The 25,982-nt window shown below is 33.5% G+C and overlaps 1 protein-coding gene across 4 annotated transcripts in view; it reads right to left on the bottom strand.

Annotated features, from left to right (window-relative positions):
* Positions 1 to 25,982, bottom strand: part of LOC150104464 (serine/threonine-protein kinase Tao-like) — a 713,758-nt gene that overhangs the window by 455,522 nt on the left and 232,254 nt on the right. For all 4 annotated transcript variants that reach the window (XM_090395159.1, XM_090395157.1, XM_090395158.1 and 1 more), the window contains one exon: positions 14,481 to 14,526. In XM_090395159.1, the coding sequence (XP_090251285.1) occupies positions 14,481 to 14,526 (46 nt within the window). The remainder of the gene's footprint in view (positions 1 to 14,480; positions 14,527 to 25,982) is intronic.

Below are 25,982 nucleotides of genomic sequence, written 5' to 3'. Positions count from 1 at the left end.
TTGTACACTCTTGAGGTTAGATATAAGGAAAGTGGTAGTGAAGATGTGGAGTAATCTATCCTACTTCACTGAAAACAAATAAAAGGGTATCCAACGTACAATAACTATGCCATATTTCACTTAGATATTTATGGGCTGCTATTATTTCAAAAAATGTTTTTGAATTCATAAATATTAAACAAGACATTTCATTCAAAAGCGCTCATTTTTTCCCTTCTTATTAAAACAGGCATTTGCCTATACTGGGTTCACTAATCTCTCTATCTCAGTCTTGCTCAATCTCTTTTCCCTTTGGTCTACTTTTCAAATTCTTCTGATAGACAATACTGGGTTTGATGCTATATTGTGAATGGTCGGTGTATTTAACATTCATGTAAAACTGGTGATTTTTTTTGTGTTTTTTTTCCCCTTTAGAAAATTAGTGTTTTATAGTACAGGTAACCCTCGTATAATGTGGATGTTAGGTTCCATAGAAATGGCGCGTTATATAAATCGCATTATGTGAAACTCAGATCACATAGAAAAAGTAGGGTTATGTTCCGAAATTTTTTTTTTTAATTATATAAACAACCAAACCATACCCAACAAAAAAATATTTTTATTTAATTCAGATAATTCATGTAAGTTAAGAAACATACTATGAAACAAATACATACTATAAAATTATAAAAATTACAAATTGTACATAAACTTCATTGCACATAATGCATAAATGTTTTAGGCAAAAGAAAATAAAGTGAATAATTTAATCTTTCATAGCACGAGGATTTGAGGATCGGTTAATAAATGTTGGTTTTGTCATGTAATCAGCCTAATACATTACTACAAAACAGTAGAGTAATTCTGCTTTTGGAAACTTTGAATCCAGGAGCTGATCTTTCTTTTTTTCTAAATAAAAGGATTGTTTTGGCATTTTTTTCCAATATAACCTGGATTCATCCATATCGAACACCTGGTCTGCATTATAAATGTTAATAAACTTTGAGAGCTTATTGTTTAATAAGATTTCCATCCAAAGAAATTTTCTTTCGAGTGCAATCTTCTACCCAAATCATTAGAGATTTCTCCCATTTTTTCAATTAGAATATCGAGCAACACACTTTGCACTTACCGTTGACCCAGCAATAAACACTTTCTCAGTTTTTATGTTCATTTTGTTTGATTGTTCGAATTGTTGATTTAAATTCAAAGTCCTTGCAACAACTCCTGGTTTCTCTCCATTTTTCAACCAATCCATGATTTTAATTTTTTTTCCTTCGAGAGAAATGAATTTTCTTTTCAATATATTGGTTTTTCCCTTTCGTTGCAGTTTGTGGCCATTACTATAAAAATATTTTTTTTTACATAAAAAAGAGCATTACATATTAATTATGTATGTAACTCACCAGAAAATAAAGTACTCAGCTTGAGATTAACACACATGATTTTTAATGCACTTTCCTGGCAGAAAACGAAGACAATTTTCAACAATAAACACCCTATATGATAAACAATTGGCATACACGCATGCTAAAGGGTATTTCCCCTAATATAAATTCGCTACTTATAACTACATGCATGATATGGGCAGACACAAATTTAACGAAGATAAAATTTGATTTTTAAGTTGCATGGTGAAAAATATATGAAAAGATAAGGGTTACTACAATTTGTAGACCATGTTATATGAGGGTTACCTGTATATTAACACAGATTTTTGTGTTTTTATAGAATTCAGTGATTTCAGAACATTTTTAATGAGATATTGCAATATTAAATACATCTGTAAAATGGCATCAAAAATGTGCAAGAAATGTAACAAATATCACACAGCCTACAGAGAAGAGTACACAAAAAAGCATGCAGGGAACTTATTACATCTGAGTATTAGAAATAGTATTGGAATTCTAGGAGTATTAGAAACAAAGGGGTAGAGTTTGCCTTGGTGAATACATTAGGGCCTCAAAATGGTAGGCAATAGCAAGACCTGAATATCAGATGCAGAGATACTGAATGGTATCAAGTGTAAAGGATACACTATTTTCAGGAAGGATAGACAGGATTGGAGAGAAGAGGTGTGCTGCTAATATTAGACAACTTGAATCCCATTAGAATAGAAATCTATGACTGCAATACTAGTAACAGTTTTTCACGTGGCAGTGAGTTTGAAGTCTAACAAGATCCTACTGGATTGATTGCTAGTGACAAGAAATTCATTACCAAATAAGGATGGGTGTGAAATGAGTAATCATAATGAAGGACTTCAGTTATCCAAACACTGACTGAGTAGCAGTGAAATCTCGTGAGAAGAATGAAACTGAATTTATTCAGCTTGCAAGACTACTTCCTCAAGCAGCATGTGACAATGATTTCAAAATCAAAGTGTGTTAGGTATGATTACAGTAATTATGCAGTGATGACTTGGTAAGTGGCCAAGTTTATGAATATTTCATTCAGATAAGGTTACATGTTGAAACTACAAAGCAGGAAATATGACAAGCCAAGGAGTATACCAGGTTCTGTCCCATGGTATCAGCTGTTGGATGGGAAAGTTACTGGCAGTGCATGAGAAGCAATAATTAAATAAATGAAATGCATGTATAATCCTATTAAACAAGAGGTTCCCATGAAAAAGATGTCGAAAAAATACCATGTGCATAAGGATGGTATTAGTTATGAAAATTATAAGGAACAGACGAGAAGAGTTACAACTGTTATGTGGAAAGCTAAGTCTGAGTATGAAAAGAAACTAGCTCTGAAAGCTAAAGACAACCCAAAAGAATGCTTTTGTTATGCTATAAGTAAAAGAAAAATTAATATCAAAGAATAACTACTCAGGTGTATGAGAAGGTACTAGAGCTGTTGCACCAACTGAATAAAACTTTGAAAATAGGGACTGATGGGACGGATGCTAAAAGCATGTTCTGCTGAAATGATTATTTGTTGTTATTTACAAAGCTCTATACTTTGAAAATAACTAAAATAACAGCATGGGTTTACAAACAGAAGGTCACATTCGATCAAGTTGGTCACATTCCGTAATGAAGTTACTGTTAAATTAGATAAGGAAATGGATATAAACCATAATAATTTTAGGTTTTGCTAAGGCTTTTGATAGAAGACAGCATTGAGAGTATTGCATAAACTCAAGAATATGGGATGGGATAAAAAGATGGCTGACTGACATATCAAAAAGTGGTGTATGAGAGATGTGGATGCAAGATTTAAGGTAACCAGTGGTATACCACAAGGATCAGTCCTTGATCCATTGTTATTCAATCTATACATTAATGAAATTGGGAAGGATTTGACAGGAGACACCGCTATTTGCTGATGATGGAAAGATAGGCAGGGTAATCAGAAATACGGCTGAAATGCAGTATTTGCAGAATGATGTGTATAGGCTGGAATAATGGGCATAAAAAAATGGCTGAGTTCAATGTTAGTAAATGTAAAATTAGGTACTTTGGTGTGATGAGATGTCTAATGTTATACCATATTGGTGATATTGTGCTAGAAGATGATCAAGGGTAGGATCGTGGAATTTTAGTAGGTAGGGAGTTGAAGTTCAAGGGCCATATAGCAAAGAATTCAAATATAACTCAAAAGATAATTGCAATGCTGTAATGAACTTTGACATCAATAAGCCATTTGCCTCTTTACTTGCATTATTGTGCACAGGTATGGTCTCCTGGTTTCCTTGGTGATTCTTATACAGTAGAAAGAATGCAAAGGGGAGTTCCTTTGCACTGAAATCCTCATATCGAATTTCAGTAGATGGAATTTTTCATTTTATGGATAGTTGGGAAAGGACGAAAGAGAATTCTTTGAAGCTGAGAATGAATGCCATCAATAAAAGGGCAAGAGCTAGATTTTTCTATCATAGAATTCTGTGTAAATGGAATGGATTGTCATTGGATGTGGTGAATGAATTCAAGAACAAGTATGACAACTGGTGCAGGTAATGCTGCCTGCATTAATGAGTCCCTGACTCCCTGGAGGTCTAATAATAATAATGGTAATATCTTTCCATCTTTCTCTCTTGATGTGTTCCTTGATATTTTTCATCTTAACTATAAATACCTAGTTTTATTCTAATATCTTTATTTTTATATGATGTAATTTTAATTGTTAACTGCACATTTTTTAAAGTTCTTAATCTCAATTTTTCTGTATATTTTATACTTGATGTTTACTTTTTTTAACATCCATATTTCTGAACCATATAATAAAGTGAGAGTGGGCATTAGTTTATAAGAATTAAGTTGGATTCCTCAGGTTTATTGTTTATTTAGTGTACTTTTCTTTCACAGATTTTCTGATATTTATTTTTTGATTTATATCTTTGTCTTTTAGATATATTATCTTGTTCTAATATGAGCTCTGACTTTTAAATCAGCTCCCCCCCCCCTCACATAATGTATTGTTGACTTATTTAATTTACAACCAAAACTGTAGTCATTATCATCTGATTATCAACATAAAGCAGATGATCAGATTATGACTACAGTTCTTCTGGTTCTACTTGAAATCTTTCATTCTTGTCTTTAATCCTTTTAGAATTTGATCAATATAAATATATATATTAAGCAGAGACATGAATTATATACCCGTCTTATATCTTGATTAATTTCAATCTCTTATGTTAATTTATTAATTTTTGTACTTTTATATGATAAAGCCTTATACAGCATGTATTAAATGTAACAGATATATGGTAAATTGGACAATTGGTTAAATGGAGCAGCTGTTTATTTGGGACAAATCTTATAAAACAAAACCAAATCAAGAAAATTGTCAGTTATCTTTGCTTATGTGGGACAGGAGATGCAGCACTGAGATTATCCCTCTGAAGTAATCACCTATAAATGGTTACTTTGAGTGCAAAGGTCATACAGCACCAAATCACAGCTTGTAAATGATTCACAATCTCTCTCAGCATACTAACTTCTAAGGAGGACAGTTTTTAACTAGCATTAGCTATTTAATTTAACTGCATGCACTTGTGTCATATTTAATGTTGAATTAATGCCTTATCAGAAATATAAAAATTAAATTTTTATTTTTTTTTTAAATTAAAATGAAATTAAAATATAATTTTATTTGTCATTTTATATCTTTTAACCATTAACATGAAACTTTGCATAATTAGGCCAAAATTTTCTAATCCTGATGAATTGTCATTGGATGTGGCGAATGTAGGTGGTGTGATTGAATTAAAGAACTTAACTGAATTTAATTTATCCCAATTAACCAGAATCTACTGTACTTGCTTTTTATCCCGTCCAATTATACTCTATAATTTTTCTCCATGTATTTGATCAAAAGCTATCTCATAAAGGATAGATGCATCACCAAATTAAATCTTGCTTCTTCAATAATTTGTTTTAACACACAAATTTTATCTATTCATGATCTTTTTAGGTTTAAATAATTTTGTTTTGAGAGGAGATTGCTCACAATATTTCTTTCTTTTTTTTTGAAATTCAAAACTGTGCATCTATTTTGGTAACTTGTATTTAATAAACTTATTCCGCTATAATTTTAACAGTCATCTTGAATTCCTTGTTTAAGTATAGATAAAACTTCACTAACCATAACTTTTATGGTTATGCTTACATTAACCAATCTGATGGAACTTCACATTTCCTCCAACTATTATTTATTAACTATGGTTTTCTATTCTTTGATACCTTTATTCCTTCTTTTAGTTCTTCCAATCTAATTGGTCTTATGCTGTACTAATTTATTCATGGTTATTTTCTATTAAAAAAGCTGGGTCATATCATAAATGTTTTCTCCATTAATTCCATAATATTTTGTAAGATATTTCTTGTCCTTCCCCAAGAATCTTGATGAGCTCTCTTCACTACTGCTTTAGATATTTCTTTTGTGTTTGTATGTTTCTTGTTTCCCTTTGTTGTTTTTGAAGGAACAACTATATACTAATTGTTTTTCTTTTGTTGCATTTTCTTCTTTTAAGCATAAAGAATCCTTATTCAAGTTTTTGGATTCTTCTTCTACATCAATTTTGGCTTCTTTTAGGTAATCTGTTTAAAAAAAAAAGTTGCAAACTGGTATATATATATTTTATTTAAACTTATGAAATACCATGAGAAAGGTGCCATGCATGGATGTTTGGTTTGACCATATTTGTTTTTAACCTATGCCCGGAAGGACTAGTAAAAGAATCTAGATCAGAAAACATGGGAATAACTGTGAACATACAAAATTAACACCATATATGCAGATGATATAATATTAATTAGAAAACTTAAAGTATTGCCATAAAAATGTAAAGTAAAAACTATGCAATGCATAGTTTTTACTGTTTTAAGGAGAAAGTTTTGCTGAACGAATAAATGCCATAATCATATTAAAAACAGGGATATTAGGAAGCACTGACATTGTTAGCATTCAGGAATGTGTGAGCAGAGATAATCTCAGGTGATATTGTCACTTAAACAGAATAGGGAAGGAAAGATTATCAAATCAAGTATTTTTTGCCAGGAAGAAACAAGTGTTGGAGGAAGACCAAGATCTAGGTGGACTGATACAGTAAGAAGTGCTTTTTGAAGACAAAATATAAGATCTGATATGGAGTCCTGACAAATAAAGTTAATTTGGAGGGAAAATTTTAATAAAGTTAATGGTTTGCAACCTTCTCATCTAGTACTGTTTTCAAGTTACAATGGTTACAATGTATGCTAACTGATTTCTTTCATTGCCTTTTCTAGATCTTTGTTCCAATTTAATATTTTATTTTTATTTCCAAGTACTTCAGAGGCTGTCATATAAATTATCTTCATTAAAGTTTTCCATTCTTCTTCTTATATATTTTCATTGATTTTGGCTGCTTTAAGGTAAACTGTTAATCATAAATTATATAAGATTCCTTCTCGTAATATACTTGTTAGTATACTTCTTCTGTTTCTTTTTTTTTCTCTCCATTTTGTTAGCATTTCTATTTTGAAAAATCAAATGATTTATTTCCTTTGTAAACATCTTTTACAGGTGTGGAATTACCAATCATTCTAAGTATTTATATATATATATTTTTTTTAATAAAAAAAAAAAAAGCAAGTAGATTATTTTTTTTAAATTATTTAAAATGCAGAAGATGAATAGTTCTTGACCATTATTATTTATGCAAATTTCACCATATTTATCACTTTTATACATTATACATATTTATCATTTGGGATTGGATTATTTCCAGCCCTAGTACTGAGGCAGTGATCAATATATATCGTATTTACTAGAATATAACTCTCAATTTTTTCCCAAAAATGAAAGCTAAAAAATCAGGGTGCAAGATACATGCAGGGATTTTCAGAAACCTAAAGTTTTTGGGGGAAAACACTGAAAATTGGTATGACTTACCAAGAATCCCCTATTTGCTATCGCAACTTCTGACCTCGAGAGTGTGAATTTCTTTGTGTGAATTGTCAAAGTCATCTACTCAAATAACGTCATCTTCTCTCCCAGCCAGAGCATTAGAGATGCCAGTTTTTAAAAAACTCTTGGCAATTATTTCTGATGAAATCATTTCCTAAGCTCTCAAAATCCAGTTGCACAACAGTTCTTAATCTTACCTGCCGAAATCAGGTCATAGTTGCCAGAAGCCATCCACTACATGTAGAATTTTCATACGTAGTCCTTGAATGGTTTGTTGACCAATACATCCAAGGGCTGTAGACAAGTTGTAAGACCACCAGGAATAATGGCCACATCTGTCCTCACATCCGAAAGTTGTTTTATTATTTCAGGTCCTAAGTGTCCATGAAAGCTATCCCACATGAGGAGAGAGGGGCATCGAAATAAGGCCCCTGGCCGTTTTTGCCAAACTGTTTTAATCCAATCTTGAACCAATGTAGTATTCGTCCATCCTTTTTCTTGGACTCTTACATGAATTCCAGGAGGAAATTTCCCCTTTGGCATTGATTTCCTCATGAATATTACATAAGGAAGCAACTGCACTAACTGCGAGCATGATCGTGTATCGATGTTTTTCACTTCCAGTTGTGCATATCATCACACTTTATTCACTGTTTTCTGTTATTGCTGTTTGGTGCAGCATGTCAAAATTAAGGGGTATTTGATCAGCATTGGCTATTTAGGATAACATATACCTATGTCCAAAAAGAAACCAAACTTTTGATAGAAAATAAAACACATACCAATTATAATTATTCAAATCATTTATTTCAATCAATATACTCTCCCTCAGCTTCGATAGAGCATTTGGCACAGCCAATTAATTCATTGAATGAGTTTCTTATATCGCTTTTTGGGATGCTCTTGAGGATCGTAGTTACTGAAGCTTGAACGTTTTCAATAATGTTGTATTGCTTTCCTTTCATCGGCAAATGAAGTCAGGGGAAGAGAAAGAAGTCAAGGTGCTAAATCAGGTGAATACAGTGAGTGATCCAAAACACAAACTTGGTTTTTGCTCAAAAACTGTCCCACAATGTTCGAAAGATGAGACAGTACATTATCATGCAAAAGTAACCAGCTGCCTGCATCATGATATTCATGCCGTATGCGATGAATTCTCGCTATCAATCGCTTCAAAACTTCAAGATAAAACTCGCCATTGACCGTATGGCCAGGTGGAATGAATTCTTTGTGGACAATGCCTTTGGAATTGTAGAAAAATCAACATTGTCTTTACTTTTGACTTCTTCAGGTGATTTTTTTTTGGATGCCCCTCTTCTGGTGGCCTCCACTCAGCACTCTGGTGCTTTGTTTTGGGCTCATACTCAAAACACCATGTTTCGTCACTAGTAACGATCATATCAAAGAAGTCCTTATGAGTGATTTTAATGAGGTCTTTGCAGTGTTCAATTCAATACATTTTTTGTTCGTCGGTCAATTTGTGGGGAACAAATCGCAAATTCAATTTACGAAGGCCCAAACTCTCGGTCAAAATGTTGTGCATAGTTGATTTTGGAATCCCCAATTCATCTTCAATCAATCTCATGGACGATTTTAGGTTTTCCTTGATGAAATGACGCACTTTTTGAATGTTAATTTCGCTCAATCCACTTTTTGAATGGTCAGGCTTTTCGTCATCCTCAAGTGCCTTACGACCACTTTGAAATCACATAAACCACTCATAAACTGATTAAACTTGGTAAAACCTTTACCAAGTTTAACACAAAAGTAAATCGCAGCTCTCTGTTTGAAACTCATTTTCGGACCGCTTGTCAAAACACACTGTCACTCTTGGCACTATAACCCGGCTTCTAATGAAACAAATGCCATAAACAGTTGAAACAACACTAATGAAGTTGCTGCTTTTGACAGCAAAAAGATACAACAGGTGGCGCCACTAGTTTCTTCTATTTTCGAAAAGTTTGGTTTCTTTTTGGACAGAGGATGTAGTTATTGCTCTTCCTAAGTTTTCATCAGACAGTGATGAAAATCCATCAATTTATTCTCAAAATCTTTCAGCATTCTTTGGCAAATGGATGTCCTTCGACGAAGAGAAAGACTTTTCCTCTTCATGTGACCTAACCTCAGCTAACTTTCAGGTCTGTGCAACTGATGCCTCGTTTTATAGCTAAATCATGTGCTTTGAAATATAACATTTTGTGCCAAACAAAGAAACCATAGTAAACCTAACACGTATTCGAGTAACTCTTCCTCCAATTCAGGAAACTTATTGCTTTTAGGTCTTCGGAATGCTTTTTTCAACTTATCGGTGCTTTCTAATGCAAGTTTCTGTTTATGCCGATATCGCACATCAAACTCAGTAACTCAGTCATTAAACTCACCTACCACTCGACTGTCATGTTTTTCTGCAAAATCAATAACTTGGAGTTTAAAACCAGCACTAACTTGAGCATTTCTCCCTACAGACAAAAATTATCAGTAATTTACAAGGACTTGAGATATATAATGAACAATTCTTAACAAATGACTAATAAGAACTGAAAGTAGAGCACGAAACAGACAGCAATGATAGGCCAGTAAAGATAGAGCAGCTTATGAAGACCTGCATATGATCAGTGCGGTATTAACAAAAGATTGCGCTACCAAATGAGAAAAGCAAGCCGGCAGTTGTTGCATTGAAATGCTAGTTCTCATCGATCGAATTCCATAATATCTGAAACTGCCATAATAACATTCACTATATATTTCTTAGTTTTAATACATTCATGAAGGGGTGGTGTTTTGCCTGTTTATCATTCCGACAGAACTTCTCATTACCAGGCTAATTCACACAAAGTTTCAATCCCTGGTTGAATTTAAGTGCTGGTTGTTTGCATGCCACTTCAGCTTTTGTGATGTCTTAATGACATAAAATTGGACAATTTTTAGTTACTGTTTGCTAGTGCAACATATGGTTTTACTTGAGTCTATACAGCATAGTTTCTGTAGGAGAGGAAATGTGATTCATTAGTGCTGTTTTTATCCCAGTTGTCTCTAATTACACTATTTGTTGAGAAATATATTATATAGACTGCAAATGTCTCTGTACCTCATTAAGTGATACAATAAATTCAGGAAGGAGCGAGTTATCACCGTGATGTGAATGTTGGTTTAAACTTTTTTTTTCATGTGCAAGGTATATGCGAAACTTTTTAATTTTTTTCATAAAGTAAAATCAGGGGTGTGAGTTATATTCAAATAAATACAATAGCCATTTTTATTGCATTTCTTTAACTAATTTTGTAGATTTCATAAAGATGTTCAGAATTCTTTTTTCTATATTCTTCAGCAGCAGAGGCATAGATTACTGTAATATTTAAGTAGCACCTAACTCTTATAATTCATTTATGAAAGTGTATTTTTGTGTTTTATTTTTCATTCCAGAAAACACCCATTTTATGGTATAAAATACAGATCTCAAATCAAATAAAGAAGCAATGCATACATACATACTCATAATAAAAGTTTAATGGAATGAAACAGCACTAGGAAATGGTCAAAAATAGTATTTAATGCTTCCAATATTTCATCTCATTTACAGCAACATCATAAGGGAGTACAAAATGAGACTTATAACACACACAGAAAGGCAGCACAAAACTAATTGAAACATGTGAAGCAATAGTGGATGAAAGCCTTGAGTCCTAATTGGTTGTGGTATGTACACCTGTCAGCAGCCCTAGGATGTAAACTGGAATCTCGAAGTAGTAGCATTTCCCATATTTTGGGAAGTTTTATGCAACCATATTTATTTAAATCAGGCTGATTTTTAAGAATAACTGCAGATTCTTAAAACAGTCATTCTTTTCTAAATTTACTAAAATTAAGCATGGTCTTTTTCCCCAATTGATTCTGTGAGCTGTATCCAAAGCATGATCTAGACTGCAGACGTGCTTTTATGTTCTTCCATTTGGATGGCAGCCAATCTTCCTGTTTGTCCATAGCAGGCAACTTGCAAGAACAAGGAATTCTATATACACCTGAACTGATAGGAAGGGAGGGGGGTGTCTTTAGTGCAGCAGATAAGGGTAGCTAGTTTTAAATGGGGCTTGAAATTGGTGCAAAGATTGTATTTCTTTAAGTTTCTGGATATTTTTACTCATGTGTCTCAGACATAGGGATAGTGATAGCATCACTCAAATCTTTCTGAAGAGAAAGTGGTGGATTGGGAGAAAGACTAATTTATTTTGATATTGTGGGAACTGTAGTCATTAGACAGAAAAGTATGGTGTACATACTTCAGAGTTCTGTTGCAAGAGACATCTCATTGGAACTAAAGTTATAAGCTCTATGGATTAGTATTTTTATGATGCCCTGTTGTCAGGGGAGGGGGGGAGTTTGTGAATGTGTTTGTGAATCTGTCTTCCTGGCAGACTGCCAAGAAGGGAGAAAGGAATAAGGCAATGTACAAATTTGTCATGAACACACGAAATCAAAGTGTTTTATACAATGTAAAATTTTTCAACTGTTATACAAGCAAAATAGTTACCACTTTAAAAACAAAACTAGAATTTTCATAAAAGAAAAGCTAATTTTCCATCGTATAATAATAAACATTCATCATTGATTACCCTATTATAGGAATGGATTTGCCTCCTGCTGTGTGCAGAAGTGACAAAGGGTCTCACATCTGTGGTCAGACAGTATCTGTCCGTGAGAATGAGTTTCCTATATGCTGAAAAGGATAGGTTATCATTACGTAGGCAGGTGACCAAGGTGTCTAGAAAGGCCAGACTATTATTATTTTCCTTTTTCATTTAAAATGAATTCTAGAGTAAAGGATACTGAAGTGACATAGAAAAGTATCTAATGTGTCTGGGCCATGGGACCAAATAGGAAAGACATCATTTACATATTGTAACCAGACAGAATTTTTGAGAGGGGGCTGAGTCAAGAACTTGTTTTCAAAATCTTCCATAAAAAATTGGTACCCACTATCTGTTCATAAATTTTGTTCTTCGAAGAGAAATAACTGGAATGGATAGCAAAGGACAAGAAGTTGGGGGAAATGTTTCAAAAGCAATAATGTGTCATTTAAGGGAATTTTAGTGAATAATTAGGTATGTCAAAGCTCACTCACTAGGATATCAGTATCATTATGAATATAATCTTAGGCATGCCATATATATATGGGGTTGGATGGCAACTGAAGGAATTTTTTTTTTTTTTTGTAATATCAGGAGGCCAGGAAGAAACTTTGAGTAATTTCTTGATTTGTGATTTAGTGGGATAATAATCTAAACGTCTGTAGATGGGGCTCATGAGGATGAACTGAACAAGCATATCATTATATATAACTTAGGACAACACATATAAATCAATCAAAATACCATGGAAGATGTCAAAAGTTGAATAATGCTCATGCTCAGGTGGAAAACATTTCAGAAATTATATTCAGTATCAAAAAGCCAATTACAAGTATGCTCAAAATTAAGAATAAAATTTAGCATGCAAATCAATAATTTAAAAAAAACTATGAAAAGAGATAGGAACATGAAAAATATTAACTGCATCCAGAATGAAGAACCTATTTCACAAATTTAGGCCCAATTATTAGTGAAGATGGAAAATTAAACATGGATAGATATGTGAAGGATCAAGTGAATAAATTTATATGGAATAAAAGAGAAATTAGTCAAAATACTAAATTAGTTCTATATAAGATAGTGTTCAAGTCAAGTTTAACTTACAGATCTTAGTGTTGGGATAGAAATGAAACAGATGATCAAAGACTAGAGATCACAGATGTGAGTTCTGAGAAAAAAGTAAGGAAGTTAAGAGATACATCAGATGCAGAATCAGCACCTCTGTAGCACAATTGGAAGAATGACCATGCGTTGCACCCTTCAATTGAAAAAGACCTAAGTTCAATTCTCATTGTGACAAGAGGTATCTTCAAAAAAAAAAAAAAAAAAAAAAAAAAAAAAAAAAAAAAAAAAAAAAAAAAGCTAACACCTATTTGTTCCTGTATAGGGAGTAGGCAGGGCCATTAACCCTATCTAACTTTTGGAGACTAAGTGGGCAGTTCAATCTCCACTTGTAGCCAATCAGAGAGATAGCTGGCTCAAGAGTGAAGAAGGCAGCAAGCTAGTGCTGCCATCTCGTGGTACCATACCCTAACACAATATATATATATTTATGTCTGAAAATAGTGTGGGTTCGGTCAATTTTCTTGAGTTTACAGTTGAAAAAACTCACTAGCCCTTGCAGAGGTTGACTAACTCGGGAATCGGTCGAAAACAGGTTTAGAAAAATTTCCTCTAGTCGGCGACTAGATTTGAACCACCAAATCCTTTCTTCATGTGGTCAAGCGCCGAAGGTGAGTTGGCCAATCTCATATGGAGGTAGCAGGGTTTTCTGTTGGGTGTTTCATCCTGCATACAGACAAATTGCTTTGAGAAAACATGTAATTTACAGATGAAAAAATATTAGTGGTAGTGGTGGCCAGTAGATGGCATTGGTGTAGATCGTGGTAGTTGTGGTTCACCGTAGTTGGATTAGATTAAGTGGTGGAGATGGAGAGCTGTAGAGTAGGTGCCCTCTCAATGACTCTTTTGACTCCCTAAAGGTATCATGCAGTAATAATAATAATAATATAAAAATTGAATATATTAAGAAGTATTTGATATGCTGTTAGCATTCCAGAAAGTGTGAGCAGAGCTAACCTCCAATGGTGTGGTCACTTATAACAGGAGAAAAGACCAGTGTCTAAATAGTTTCCTACAGTTAGCAATGCTTTAGAAAGACCAAAATAAGATTTGACAATGCTGTAGTGCTGAAAGGTAACACTAATCTGGGGAAATATTGTTGATAGGAAGCTAGTCATGCTGTAATCTTATCATGTAGTACTATTACATACTATTATAACATCCTGTATAACCCCTTAAAGAACATAAGGAAAATAGTGGTGGTAAGGTAGAATGGATGAGAGCAGAAAGATTTCTATAACAACAAAAATCTGTAAGAATATTACTTTTATATATATATATATATATATATATATATATTAGTTACAAATTTATAATATACATAAAATATTGCAGGTCTTCAGAAAATTTACCCACCTTCTATAATATCTGATGCAGATCCTAAACAGTATTCCATAATTAGCTGCAATAAAATATTGAAATGCTTTTAGATTAATAGAAAAAATTCATTTTTGAAATTTATTTAAAAAATATTACTTTTCACCTTATAAAATAAAATGTAAAACTTTTTATTTTACTCTAATAATACTTATAGGCTATAAGTTTGACTCCAAGTAATGCCAAAGCTCAGTAAATTCTGCATCACATGAGATATTCCATACATTCCTTCTGAAGTTATAGCAGAAAGAATGTATGGAATATCTTATGTGATGCAGAATTTACTAAGCTTTGGCATTACTTGGAGTCAAACTCAACTATTGCTTAATGAAAGGTTAGCATATGCTAGTTTCCCGCCTTACTAAAAAATTCATCTGCAAGATGAAAGATTTTAACTAAGAAATGACAAAGAAATCTAGACTTTTTTAAAAACCTGTTGATAATCAAAGAAAAGATCATTTGCAATAAGTCTTTTAATATTAACCACTTCCTTAAAGGAAGCACTACAAGACAACACTAGAAAATGTGGAAATCAGTATTTAGGTCTGGTGTCATAAATCATAATTCTCTCCCCAATCCCAACAAAAAATAACCATATAGCAAAATGTAAAAACAGTCAGTGTTAGATTTCATGTCCTAAATGCAATAAATTCTATCAACCTACAAACAAAATGAAAAGTATATATATGGCACAAATTTGTTGCAGCAAAAGGAAGCTCTCTAAGCATGCATCATATCTGATCATCTATACAGAGTAATGGAAAATCCTCACTGCTAATTTTTCAACAAGTGATTTATTTGATAGAAGCATGTAATGCCTTTACATGGTGCTTTAAACTCTAAAGAGTGAACTTATTTGCTATTTATAAGATGTAAAGAGAATTAGAAATCTATCCATTCTGTCATCCATAAAAGGATTGAATGGCATCTTTTTTTTTTAGGTTTACAAAGGCACACTCAACCCAACTAATGACATATTCAAGAGAAATGGTATGAAATTTGGGAAATACTGCAGGATGAGAATGAAAAATTTTTGATAAGTGTTAAATACAGTAAACTCAAAAAAAAAAAGATGCATTTTGAAATATTTACTCTAAATGCTCTGCAGACTGTGTAGCCTACGAAGTAACAAAAAAAAAAAAAACATCCAGTATTGTAAAGTGAATACAAACTACTTTCCTGCATAGCAAGAAGTGACCACTTTCAAGAGGAAACTTGAACTTTCAAATGGCTTTAGTCAGTCAATAGACAGATTCAGTAACTTGTGTATAAGAGATTGTACTTCCACCTTACTATCTGGGTGGGCTTGCATATTGCTATAAACCTGAGAGCAATACCATCAACAGCATTGCTACTAGCAGTCACCCTCAAACTAGACACATGAAAGGGGAGGGATCACACAAAAGTTTGTTTATATGGGGGGGGGGGGGGGGCAAATATGTGTAAAATATTTTGGAAATAAAATTCAGTTGTTGAATAAAAATTAAACTACATTGATTCAGTCATTAGAAATCATTTATATCAGTTTGAAATATTTTATTTTCAGCTGTACACTGTAGCCTCAGACAGTCAGCAATTTGCTGCATCTTAACAACTTGCTTCTGTGAACTAGCATTCTATACAGTTACAGAAAATTTATAATTGTTGTAAAGCAGGGATCTACAATACTATATTTATGAGGAAGAATATATACATGGCACAGAAATGACCTGATGGACATACATTTCACTATGTATATCATATCATAAAAGACAGAAATTGTATTTCTAATACTGAGTTACAGAGAAGCTGAGTGTGATGATCATAAAGTAGTCAGCTGAAATAAAATATTAACAGACCGGACTAAACAGAGGAGAGAAGAAAGCATGAGGTTGAATTAAAACAAAAATTGAAGAGACTAAAATAATGAAGAATAATCTGGAATAACAGAATGGATAATATAAAAGTAACAACCAAAAAACAATAGGAATTCATAGTAAATTAAAGCAAAAAAAAAAGTTCAAAGAATCTGAGCTGGAAGCTATCTTTTTCTTTGCTTCCAGTTCAGATTCTTCATTGAACATTTTTGTAGGTTATTTGAGCCACATACAAAAGTATGTGGCTCAAATAATCTACCTTACATTTGTGCCATCGGTTGTCAACATTCAAAAATGTGGAGAGCTAATCTAAGTGTGTATGGTCATTTAAACATAATTGGCATTTGATGCTAAATGAGCATGAAAAAGATCCAACAAAAGTACCTTAGAAGAAAGAAATATTAGATATGACTGATGGAGTGCTGATAAGTAATAGACTAATTTGGAGGAAAATTGTTAGAGATTAGTAATAATTTAAACTTCATCATGTACTACTATCACAGTATCCTATATACCCCTTGAGGGTACATATCAAGAAACTGATTATGATAACTAAAAGAGGAAGATAATGAAATAAGACAAAAACAAAAAATCCAATGGAACAAATCAGGAAATTTACAATAAATAACTAAATAAACAAGGTATTGTTTCCGAAGAAACTTCTATGAAATTAAGATATTCAGTTATATATATTTAATGGGGTGTTTAAGGGTCAAAGCTGTATATAACTGAGAGGAGACCTCCACATAGCCTTTAAAGGAATGCAGAGAACTAACCATGGCTTCTGACCTAATGTCCAATCCTCACATGCATCCTGTTAGGTATCTGCCTGGATACTCAACAAACAAGGATGAGCTGGCAATTTGGGATTTAGCTAACCAAATTGTATTCTTAATGGCTTAAACACAATATAAAATGATGTCACAACATGACAGAATTTCATGGCAGCTGAGGCCTTTCCTGGTTAAACAAGGCACCCGTTGTTTTCACCAAAGGAACCAGGGTGAACAGCGAAAAGTCAGCTACTGGAACAAATCTGAAAACAAACCCTAATTCAACATCACCAGAGTTCAAGATCGGTATCAACATAAGAAGCCTTAATGGCAAAGAAATGGAGCTAGCTGATGAATTGGATAAATACCAGATCGACATAATATGGGTGACTGAAACAAAAAAAGGGCAAAAATGGGTGAGATCATTCTGAGCAATAAATACAAAACGTTATATTCAGGCAATAACAATCAGGGAAAAGAAGGAGAGCTATAGTATACAACACTAAATACGAGGCTAATCTTCTTGAATGGCAAGCGATACCAAGTAGAGTGATAAGGGCAAATATCAGAATGGGGAACTGCGAAATGACTTATTTCAGCCTATGGTCCCATTAAAAGGTTCTACAAAGGTAGAAGTGGAGGAATGGGACCATAGGCTGAAATAAGTCATTTCGCAGTTCCCCATTCTGATATTTGCCCTTATCACTCTACTTGATATCGCTTGCCATTCAAGAAGATTCAAGAACTCTAATGGTAGAAGTGGAGGAATTTTTTTGCCTTTAAGAGAAAGCAACTGACACAATGAAAAATTGGTCCTTGTTGGTGATCTAAATAGCAGAGTAGAAAATGATTGTCAGACATACCAAAATATTTTGGGAAAATTTGGAGAAAAGAGGAAAGCTAATAATGGCAAATACCTGTTGGATTCCTGCTCAGGACATGGACTGGTTATTACTAACAAAATGTCCCAACATAAAAATGTGCATAAATTCACATGGAGAGAAGAGGCAAGGAAAAAGAAAAGTCTCAGTGACTATGTCATTGTTGAGAGTGATGTTTTCCACTGGTGCAGGACACTAGAGTGCACAGAGGATTTAAAACTGGAAGTGATCACCACACATATTGAAAAGAAGAACCACGTAAGAAAGTTTTAAAGTGAAAGTTGAGCAACTCTCAGATGTGAACTGTAGACTAAAATACACAAACATTATTCAAGAAAAATGAAAGAGTTTGAGAACAGGAACCAACCTTGGAGATTCAGTGGCAAGCCTTGAAGAAAGCATTGATTCAGGCAGAGAAGCGTGTGGTGAGGTTGTCTGCAAGGATAGAAAAATCAGAACTGTTAAAGAGGCAGTGAAAGAAAAGAAGAAAGAATATATCGAAAGTTTCTTGGGAATAAGTTGGCTTGTGCTCTTAGAGAATACAGACACAAATATATAAGAAAGCTAAACACTTTTGTAAAACTAGCTAAACAAAAGTCATGGGAAGACTTTGACAAGAACATAGAAAATAAATATCACGAATGTGGCAAAATATTCTGGAGGCTGTTGAAAAATATCAGAAATGGAGGAAAGAGTGATGTAAAAGGAATTAGAGATGATAAAGGTGACAAGAAAACTGGAGAAAAAGATATCCTTGATGTGTGGAATAATTACTTCAAAAAATTGCTAAATGAAACAAGAATCGACAGCACAGTGGTAAAAACACAACAGACATGCAATCAGAATACATATCCATACTTGAAGTAGAAAAAGTTATCAAAAACCTGAAATGTGTAAAGGCAACAGGAGTAGATGATAATCAACCACAAATGTTCGCGTCTGGAGGTATTAAAGTCTTGCAGTGGCTGCGCTGCATAGTTTAGAATGCCTAGACAGAGGGATGAATTCGATTATTGTTTTATTGTCCAGATTTCACTTCCATAAAATAGGACTAGTAGGGCTAATGTATTGTATACTTTTCGTCTGGTCTATTTTTGCACTAGGTTTGGTTTAAATATAGTTAATTATACCTGTTATTTTTAAATATGTTGCAATTTTGAGGTTTATATCCTTTTCATATGTAATCATACATCCTAGATAGTTTAATGAATTCACCTGTTGTAAAATCTTATCTATTACTATTTTAGTTCTTATTGGATTTTGTCCTTCAAAATCCATCGTTTTTTTTTTCTGTTCATATCATCATTAAATAATCTTTGTCTATTTCATTTACATTTAAAATATCTATCTTCAGAATTTGTAATTGCTATTTGATCGTCGACAAGAAGCAGTGTTTAAGTTTACAATAGGAGAAAGTTTAATCTCTTGGTGGGAATTTTTATTCCATTTTATTATTATTTCATTTAAGTAAATATAAAAAGAGTTGCTCAAAGGGGACATCCTTATCAGACTCCTTGATTTCTCTCTCTCAGATATGATAGTTCATAATTTAATCTTACCTGTATTTAATTATTTGAATATATACTTATGATAGTATATTAATACTATCCTAAGTATATATGATACATGAGGCAAGGTTGAGATGGTTTGGTCATGTGATGAGGATGGAGGACAAATATGTGGGAAGGTCATGCAGATGATGTGCAAGGAAGGAGGAAGAGTGGGCTGCCAAAGAAGCTGGTAGAAGAGGACTTGAGGATGAACTTGGATGTGGTGACAGCTCAAGATAGGAGGATGTGGAGGAGACTCGTCATTAACAGCGACCCCACTTAAGTGGGATAAGCTGCAGAAGAAGAAGATAGTATATTAATACTATTAGAATATTCTTTCTTTTTACTACTTCAAAAGTATTGGGATTTCAATTTGAAAAGGTGTTTTGCAATTTTGTAACATGGAGAACCAATGCAGTCCACCACAGAATGCAATGGAATATTCATTTTGTGAATCTTTTCTGTGTCACATAAACGAGGAAGATGCCCACTTGAGTGGTAACACTTGAGTTTCTTCTTGGTTTCTTATTCCAATTAGAAACATTATCTATAAGAGTTTAATTTCTGAATCTGGGTTGTAGTAGGATCATTAGCAAGAGGAATAATATATAGAGTAGTCAAGTAACATTAACGTTATGTTTCTATATAATCCATTTCAATTTTGAACTTATGATTTCCATTTGTCCACCTTTGTATAAATGAAATTTATTCTTTTATGGAGAGATTAAGGCCTTCATTTCAGAATAAGACAAATTCAGAGGAGGTATGGCTTTGAAAAGTATGTGTGCTATTTGGAACCAAAGCAAGTTAGCAACATCTAAAGAAATATCACATAGTGCTTTGTCAACTGCCAGAAAAAGTTCATTACTGGAATGACTTTTGGTGCTAACAAGAAATCTGAACAAACAAAGAAATTAGTATTCTCAATGATTATAATCCCAAACTGGTAGAGAAGATTATTAACCATTTTTCTTGGCCCTCTATCCAACACAGCATCGACATCCTGTATATTAAAGACATTTCAGACTGCATTTTAACACTTTAATTTTTTTTAGAAGTTTAATATTTCCATAAGTTTGAAATATAATTCTGTAAATTCAATTAATTCTATGATACCATCTCAAATATGAAATGCTATCTCTACTGCTATCTGGAGTCTAGTCTATTCAGTCCCATGTAACTTTGAGTTATTATACTTTGGACAAACAGGCCAATCTGTTTCCATATACCTTTCTGAACAATTCTACATTTTTGCCAAGAAATAGAACTAATTGGGTCTAGCAGAACATGGGATTACTAATACTAGCCACAGGATCCTTTGGAACTGGGAATGCCAAATTACTACATAGATGTTCCCATAAATATCAGCATCTGTTTAAAGAATATTCCAAAGTACTTTGGCATCACCCAAATCACAACTTTAATGATGAACTATGCTGTTTAATTATATAAGTTTTTTATTACATGTACACATATGCTTCAACTTTTTTCTTTTTCTTTTTAAATCACATGCACCTTCAACTGATTGTAATAGTTTCGGTTTTTACCTAGCTGTCTTGCGAATGCATATAAGGGGTGCTTCCATTCTCCGTGTACCTTCATTGTTTAATTTTTTTTAAATTTTCAACTGTTTTAAAACAACCATGTTTCATATCATTCACAAGAAGCTTTACATGAAGATCAGTGCAGGTGGGTGCCCCCAACTTCTCTCTTCAATTCAGGAGCAGCATCATGTGACTGTTCCCATAAGATTTTAGAGCTTTCAAAAGGAATCAGAGAGAGAAGTACTGGAATCCATTGTCACTGGGCATGAACCATGGTTCTTTTATTATGATCCTCTTTCCAAAAGGGAATCCATGAAGTAGTGAAAAACAGGCAAAGCACTGCCAAGAAAAGCCAAGGTCACCCAGTCCACCAAGAAGATCATGCCAACAATCTCTTGGGATTGCCGGGGAATTCTCTTGAGTGACTTCAAGGAAAGGAATACCACAGTGAATGCAGAAGATTATGCTTCACTCCTGCACAAATGACACACTACCATCAAGGAGATGAGATGAGGAATGGTGTTCGCCTGCTTCACGACAATTCCACATGGTTATTGTTGTGAAGGCTGCAGTGAAGGATTGTGGCTTCCAAGAGATTGAACACCCACCCTACAGCCCAGACCTAGCACCCAGTGACCACAATTTCATCTTGAAACTGAAGAAAGACCTTTGAGGAAGAAAATTTGCAGATGACAATGAACTACTTGGCAGTTGAAAGATGCAGTTTGAGGCCATTTTGCAGACTATTTTCTTAAGGACATAGAAACATTAATTCAAAGATGTGAAAGTGTGTTGAAAGGATATTGTGTTTAAAAGTGACAGTTGTTTTCCTTCTATCACCTCTAAAAGTAAGTCATGAAACAACCTTGTAAATGAAGCATAAGTTTAAATTTTTTTCACAAAGTTTGAGAATAAATCTTTAGCATAAAAGTTGCCTTGACTTGTGCAGTGATTAGGTTGTATGGCTTCACATGTGTTTTTATCTGTTGCCTCTTGTCAGAGACCTAAGAGGGCAAAATCCTATGTCCTCATTACCATGAAAGTCTCATTGCAGAAAGTTATATTCTTCATAAGCGAACACACAGAACTCTATCAGGCCCCTACCAAGAGTTTAATCGTGAAGCATATAACTCTGACATGAATATGCTATGGTACAAATGAGAGTTTCTGGCCTTTTTGATTTCTACTAGGTCTCTGACAAGACCCAAGAGTTTAAAATATCTGAAAAGTCCATGAAATCTAATCAATATATATATAAAACTGCAAGTATATGAACTACTTGGCAGAACCTGTGTCTTAAGTAGTGAAAGCCATGGCAACTAACTCCTATGCCAAAGATTTATTCTCACTCTCCAGGAAAGAATTTGAAACTTTCATGTTTCATTTATTTGGTTTTAAAATGATGAGGGATATTTAATATCTTCACTATATTTCATTATTAATTGAAATTTTAAATGTAATGTAAAGAATACAAATTGGAACATGAGATAGTGTTGATCTCAATATCTAGTATTGAGTTTAAAATTGTAAAATATAGACGATAAGAATGAACAAGTGAGCATGGCAATATGAAATAGCAGAAATGAAATGAATTAAAGGTCATCTCATTATTCCTGGCATATACCATTGGGGGAAGGAGGAGGTACAGAATTTTATGATAATACTACATGAAGAAAAGTTGTATCATTACTAACTTCCTATCAGCAATTTTCCTCTAGATATATTTCATATATAAATATAAGATCTTATATTTATGTCTTCTAAGACACTTTTTACTGTATTAATCCACCTGTATCTGGGTCTTTTTTCTGCTATCCTCGTAAAAAAGACTTCTTTAGCAATTTTTCTTCTCCCATTCTGTTTAAGTGGCCACACTACCTGAGATTAGGTCTGCTAACACTTTCCAGAATACTAACAATGTCAAATTCTTTCCTAATATTCTCATTTTTAATATGATACTGCCATTGACACCATCTGTACAGTCCCCTAATCTTTCCTCAGGCTTCGCATATCTATGGTAGTCTTTGATTAAGAGTTATTTCTAATCCAGCTCTTAGATCCATAAGTTAAAATTGGTTTGAACACTGTTGTATACAGCTAATTTAGTGTTTTGACTTATCTCTCTCTTATTTCATATAAATTTATTCAGTTGACTTCCTACCATACCATACCAGCTTTGCTATTTCTGCTATCTATTTCCAAATTTAATTTATCTTCACTAAAAATTGTGCCTAAAATAGCAGAAATGTTTTACTTATTCTATAGATTCACCACTCAGGATGCAGCTGATGTTTTCAATATTTCTACATATTTTCATTGTTTGTCTTTTTAATGCTGGTTTTCATACCAAATTTATTACAGCAGTTATTTAATTTGGTCAGGGACTTCTGCAGACTTATACTGGATTTATTCAGAAGTATAACATCATCTGCAATAAAGTAGAGCTAAAATTAATATTGCCACTTTTCATATCAGACTTTATACCACTTTCCTTCATAATGTGATCCATATAGATAATGAAAAACAGTGGAGATAATGTACACCCTTGTCTCACACCTGATTTAGAATAAAGCTATTTTCCTGTAAATCCTTCAGTTCTAACTGCTGACTTACAACTCAAGCATAGAGTAAGTAAGTATCATGTGATATAACATCCCATTTACACCATATAATTGGAGCATTTTGAAAAGCTTTCCTCTTGGCACATCTGCAAGACAAATACAAATCCTTGTTATATCCCCATGATTTCTCAGTTATTTGTCTTAAAGTGAAAATCTGATCCTGACAGCCTCTGTTTGGCCTGAAGCCAGCTTGTTCTTCTCCACAATTTTCCTTAGCCCTTTCTGAAGAATACTTCCATAAACCTTAACAGGAACACTCAGTAGAGAAATTCCTCTGTAATTCTCATATTCAGCTTTATTCTCTTTTATGAGGGCTCTACTCCAATCATCTGGAATTCAACCCTCTGACCAGGCTTTCTGAATTAGGCAGTGTAGCCAGTGTAAAATTCTTATACCTCCATATTTTAACATTTCTGTTCAAATATCATCTACTACAGCTACCTTTTCACACTTCACGTTTGTGATAGCTTTTTCTTCTTCAATATACAGATATATATTCCAAATGGCATTGCTGTTGACAGTTTTCTATCATCATGCTGGCACTGCTTGTTTCATTTAGCAATCTTTCAAAATAATTACTCTATACATCAAGAATATTTTTATATTCAGTTTTCATGTCCCCTTTATCATCTAATATTCCTTTTACAGTACAGTACTCTTTCCTCCATTTCTGAGCTTTTTCAACTGCCTCCAAAATAATTAACCACCTTTTCTGAAATTTATTTTCGATGTTTTTACCAGTCTTCTCGTGGCTTTTGTTTAGTTAATTTTACATAATGCTTTGCTTTCATACATCTTTATCTGTATTCCCTAAGAGCACAAGCTGACTTATTTGCCAGAAACTTGCGATATCCTTTCTTCTTTTCTTGGCTGCCTCTTTTATCTTCCTGAGTATACCAGGGAGTTCTGATTTTTCTATCCTTGCAGACTACCTCACCACATACCTCTCAGGCTGAATCAAAGTTTTCTTTAGGATTTGCCAATATATCTCCAAGGTTTGGTTCTTGTTTTCTTTCAGTTTTTCTTGAACAATGTTTGTGTATATGAGCGTACAGTTGACATCTGATAGTTGTTCCACTTTGATTCATTTCAAAACTTTCATATACACTCTTCTCTTCAAATATGAAGTTCAATTTTATCCTGCTCAACACTAAATTTATTTTATTTTTTTTTATGTTGGGCCCATATACAGGAGGTTGGCTGGTCAACCTACAGTACGTTAGTACCGTATATGGGTAACAGGAATTGATTCCTATTTCAAATCCTCTGTATATTCTTGTGTCATGAACCATTGGGAAAACATCACTGTTGACAATAACATAGTCAATGAGACTTTTCTTATTCCTTATATCCTCTCTCCATGTGAATTTGTACACATTTTTAAATTGGAACATGATGTTATTAATAACTAGTCCATGTTCTGAGCAGAAATCTATCAGTTACTTAACATTATTATTAGCTTTGCTCTTTTTTCCAAATTTTCTTAAAACATTCTTATGTCTAGTAATCATTTCCTACTCTGTTTAAATCTCCAACAAGGACCAACGTTTCCTTTTTCACTATGTCAGTTGCCTTCTCTAATGCCTTGAAAAACTCCTCCATTTCTTCCTTAGTAGAACCTTCTGTGGGACCATAAGCACAAATGTCTCATTTTCCAGTTCCCCATTCTGATATTAGTCCGCATCACTACTTGATATTGTCTTGCCATTCATGAAGATTATCCTCACATTTAATGTTTAATATTATACGTACTCTTTTCCCTTGTTGTTACTTCTTTTAACCCTTTTTATGGCCACTTCTGGCTATAGGTGTCACCCAATTCTCTTCCTCTATAATAAATTTAGTTTAATCCTTTATCCAAGTGTGAGCAAACAAAGTTTGTGCCTGAAAGTATATTCAGGACTGGGGTAAGGTAGTACAACACCAGGAAACTCATTGCAAAGGTGGAGCAAGCTAACATCACTCCTATCTCAGTATCTCCCATAATGCAAAACACATCTCCTTGCAATTATGCATTAAGGGAAGGGCCACTACCCAGACTAGTTTCGACCTTTATTGAGGACTCTCCAGTGTGAGCTAGGCCCAAGTGGAGATAGCAAGAAGAAGCATTAGCAAGGTCATCTCTACCTATAGGAGTTGCCAAACTTTCATCGTTAGCTTGCTCCACCTTTGCAACTTCTTGTGATGTGTCCTGCCCATTTCCTTTTCTTTCGAAATATGTTTTCGCCAATATCTAAAAATTTTCTTTTAGCTCTT

The sequence above is a fragment of the Typopeltis vanoorti genome, chromosome 7, assembly GCF_054136105.1.
Source record: "Typopeltis vanoorti isolate ZY-2024b chromosome 7, IOZ_Tvanoo_1.0, whole genome shotgun sequence".
NCBI lineage: Eukaryota > Metazoa > Arthropoda > Arachnida > Uropygi > Thelyphonidae > Typopeltis > Typopeltis vanoorti.
The sequence above is the reverse complement of the archived record's forward strand: the minus strand, read 5'-3'. Positions and strand labels throughout refer to the sequence as shown.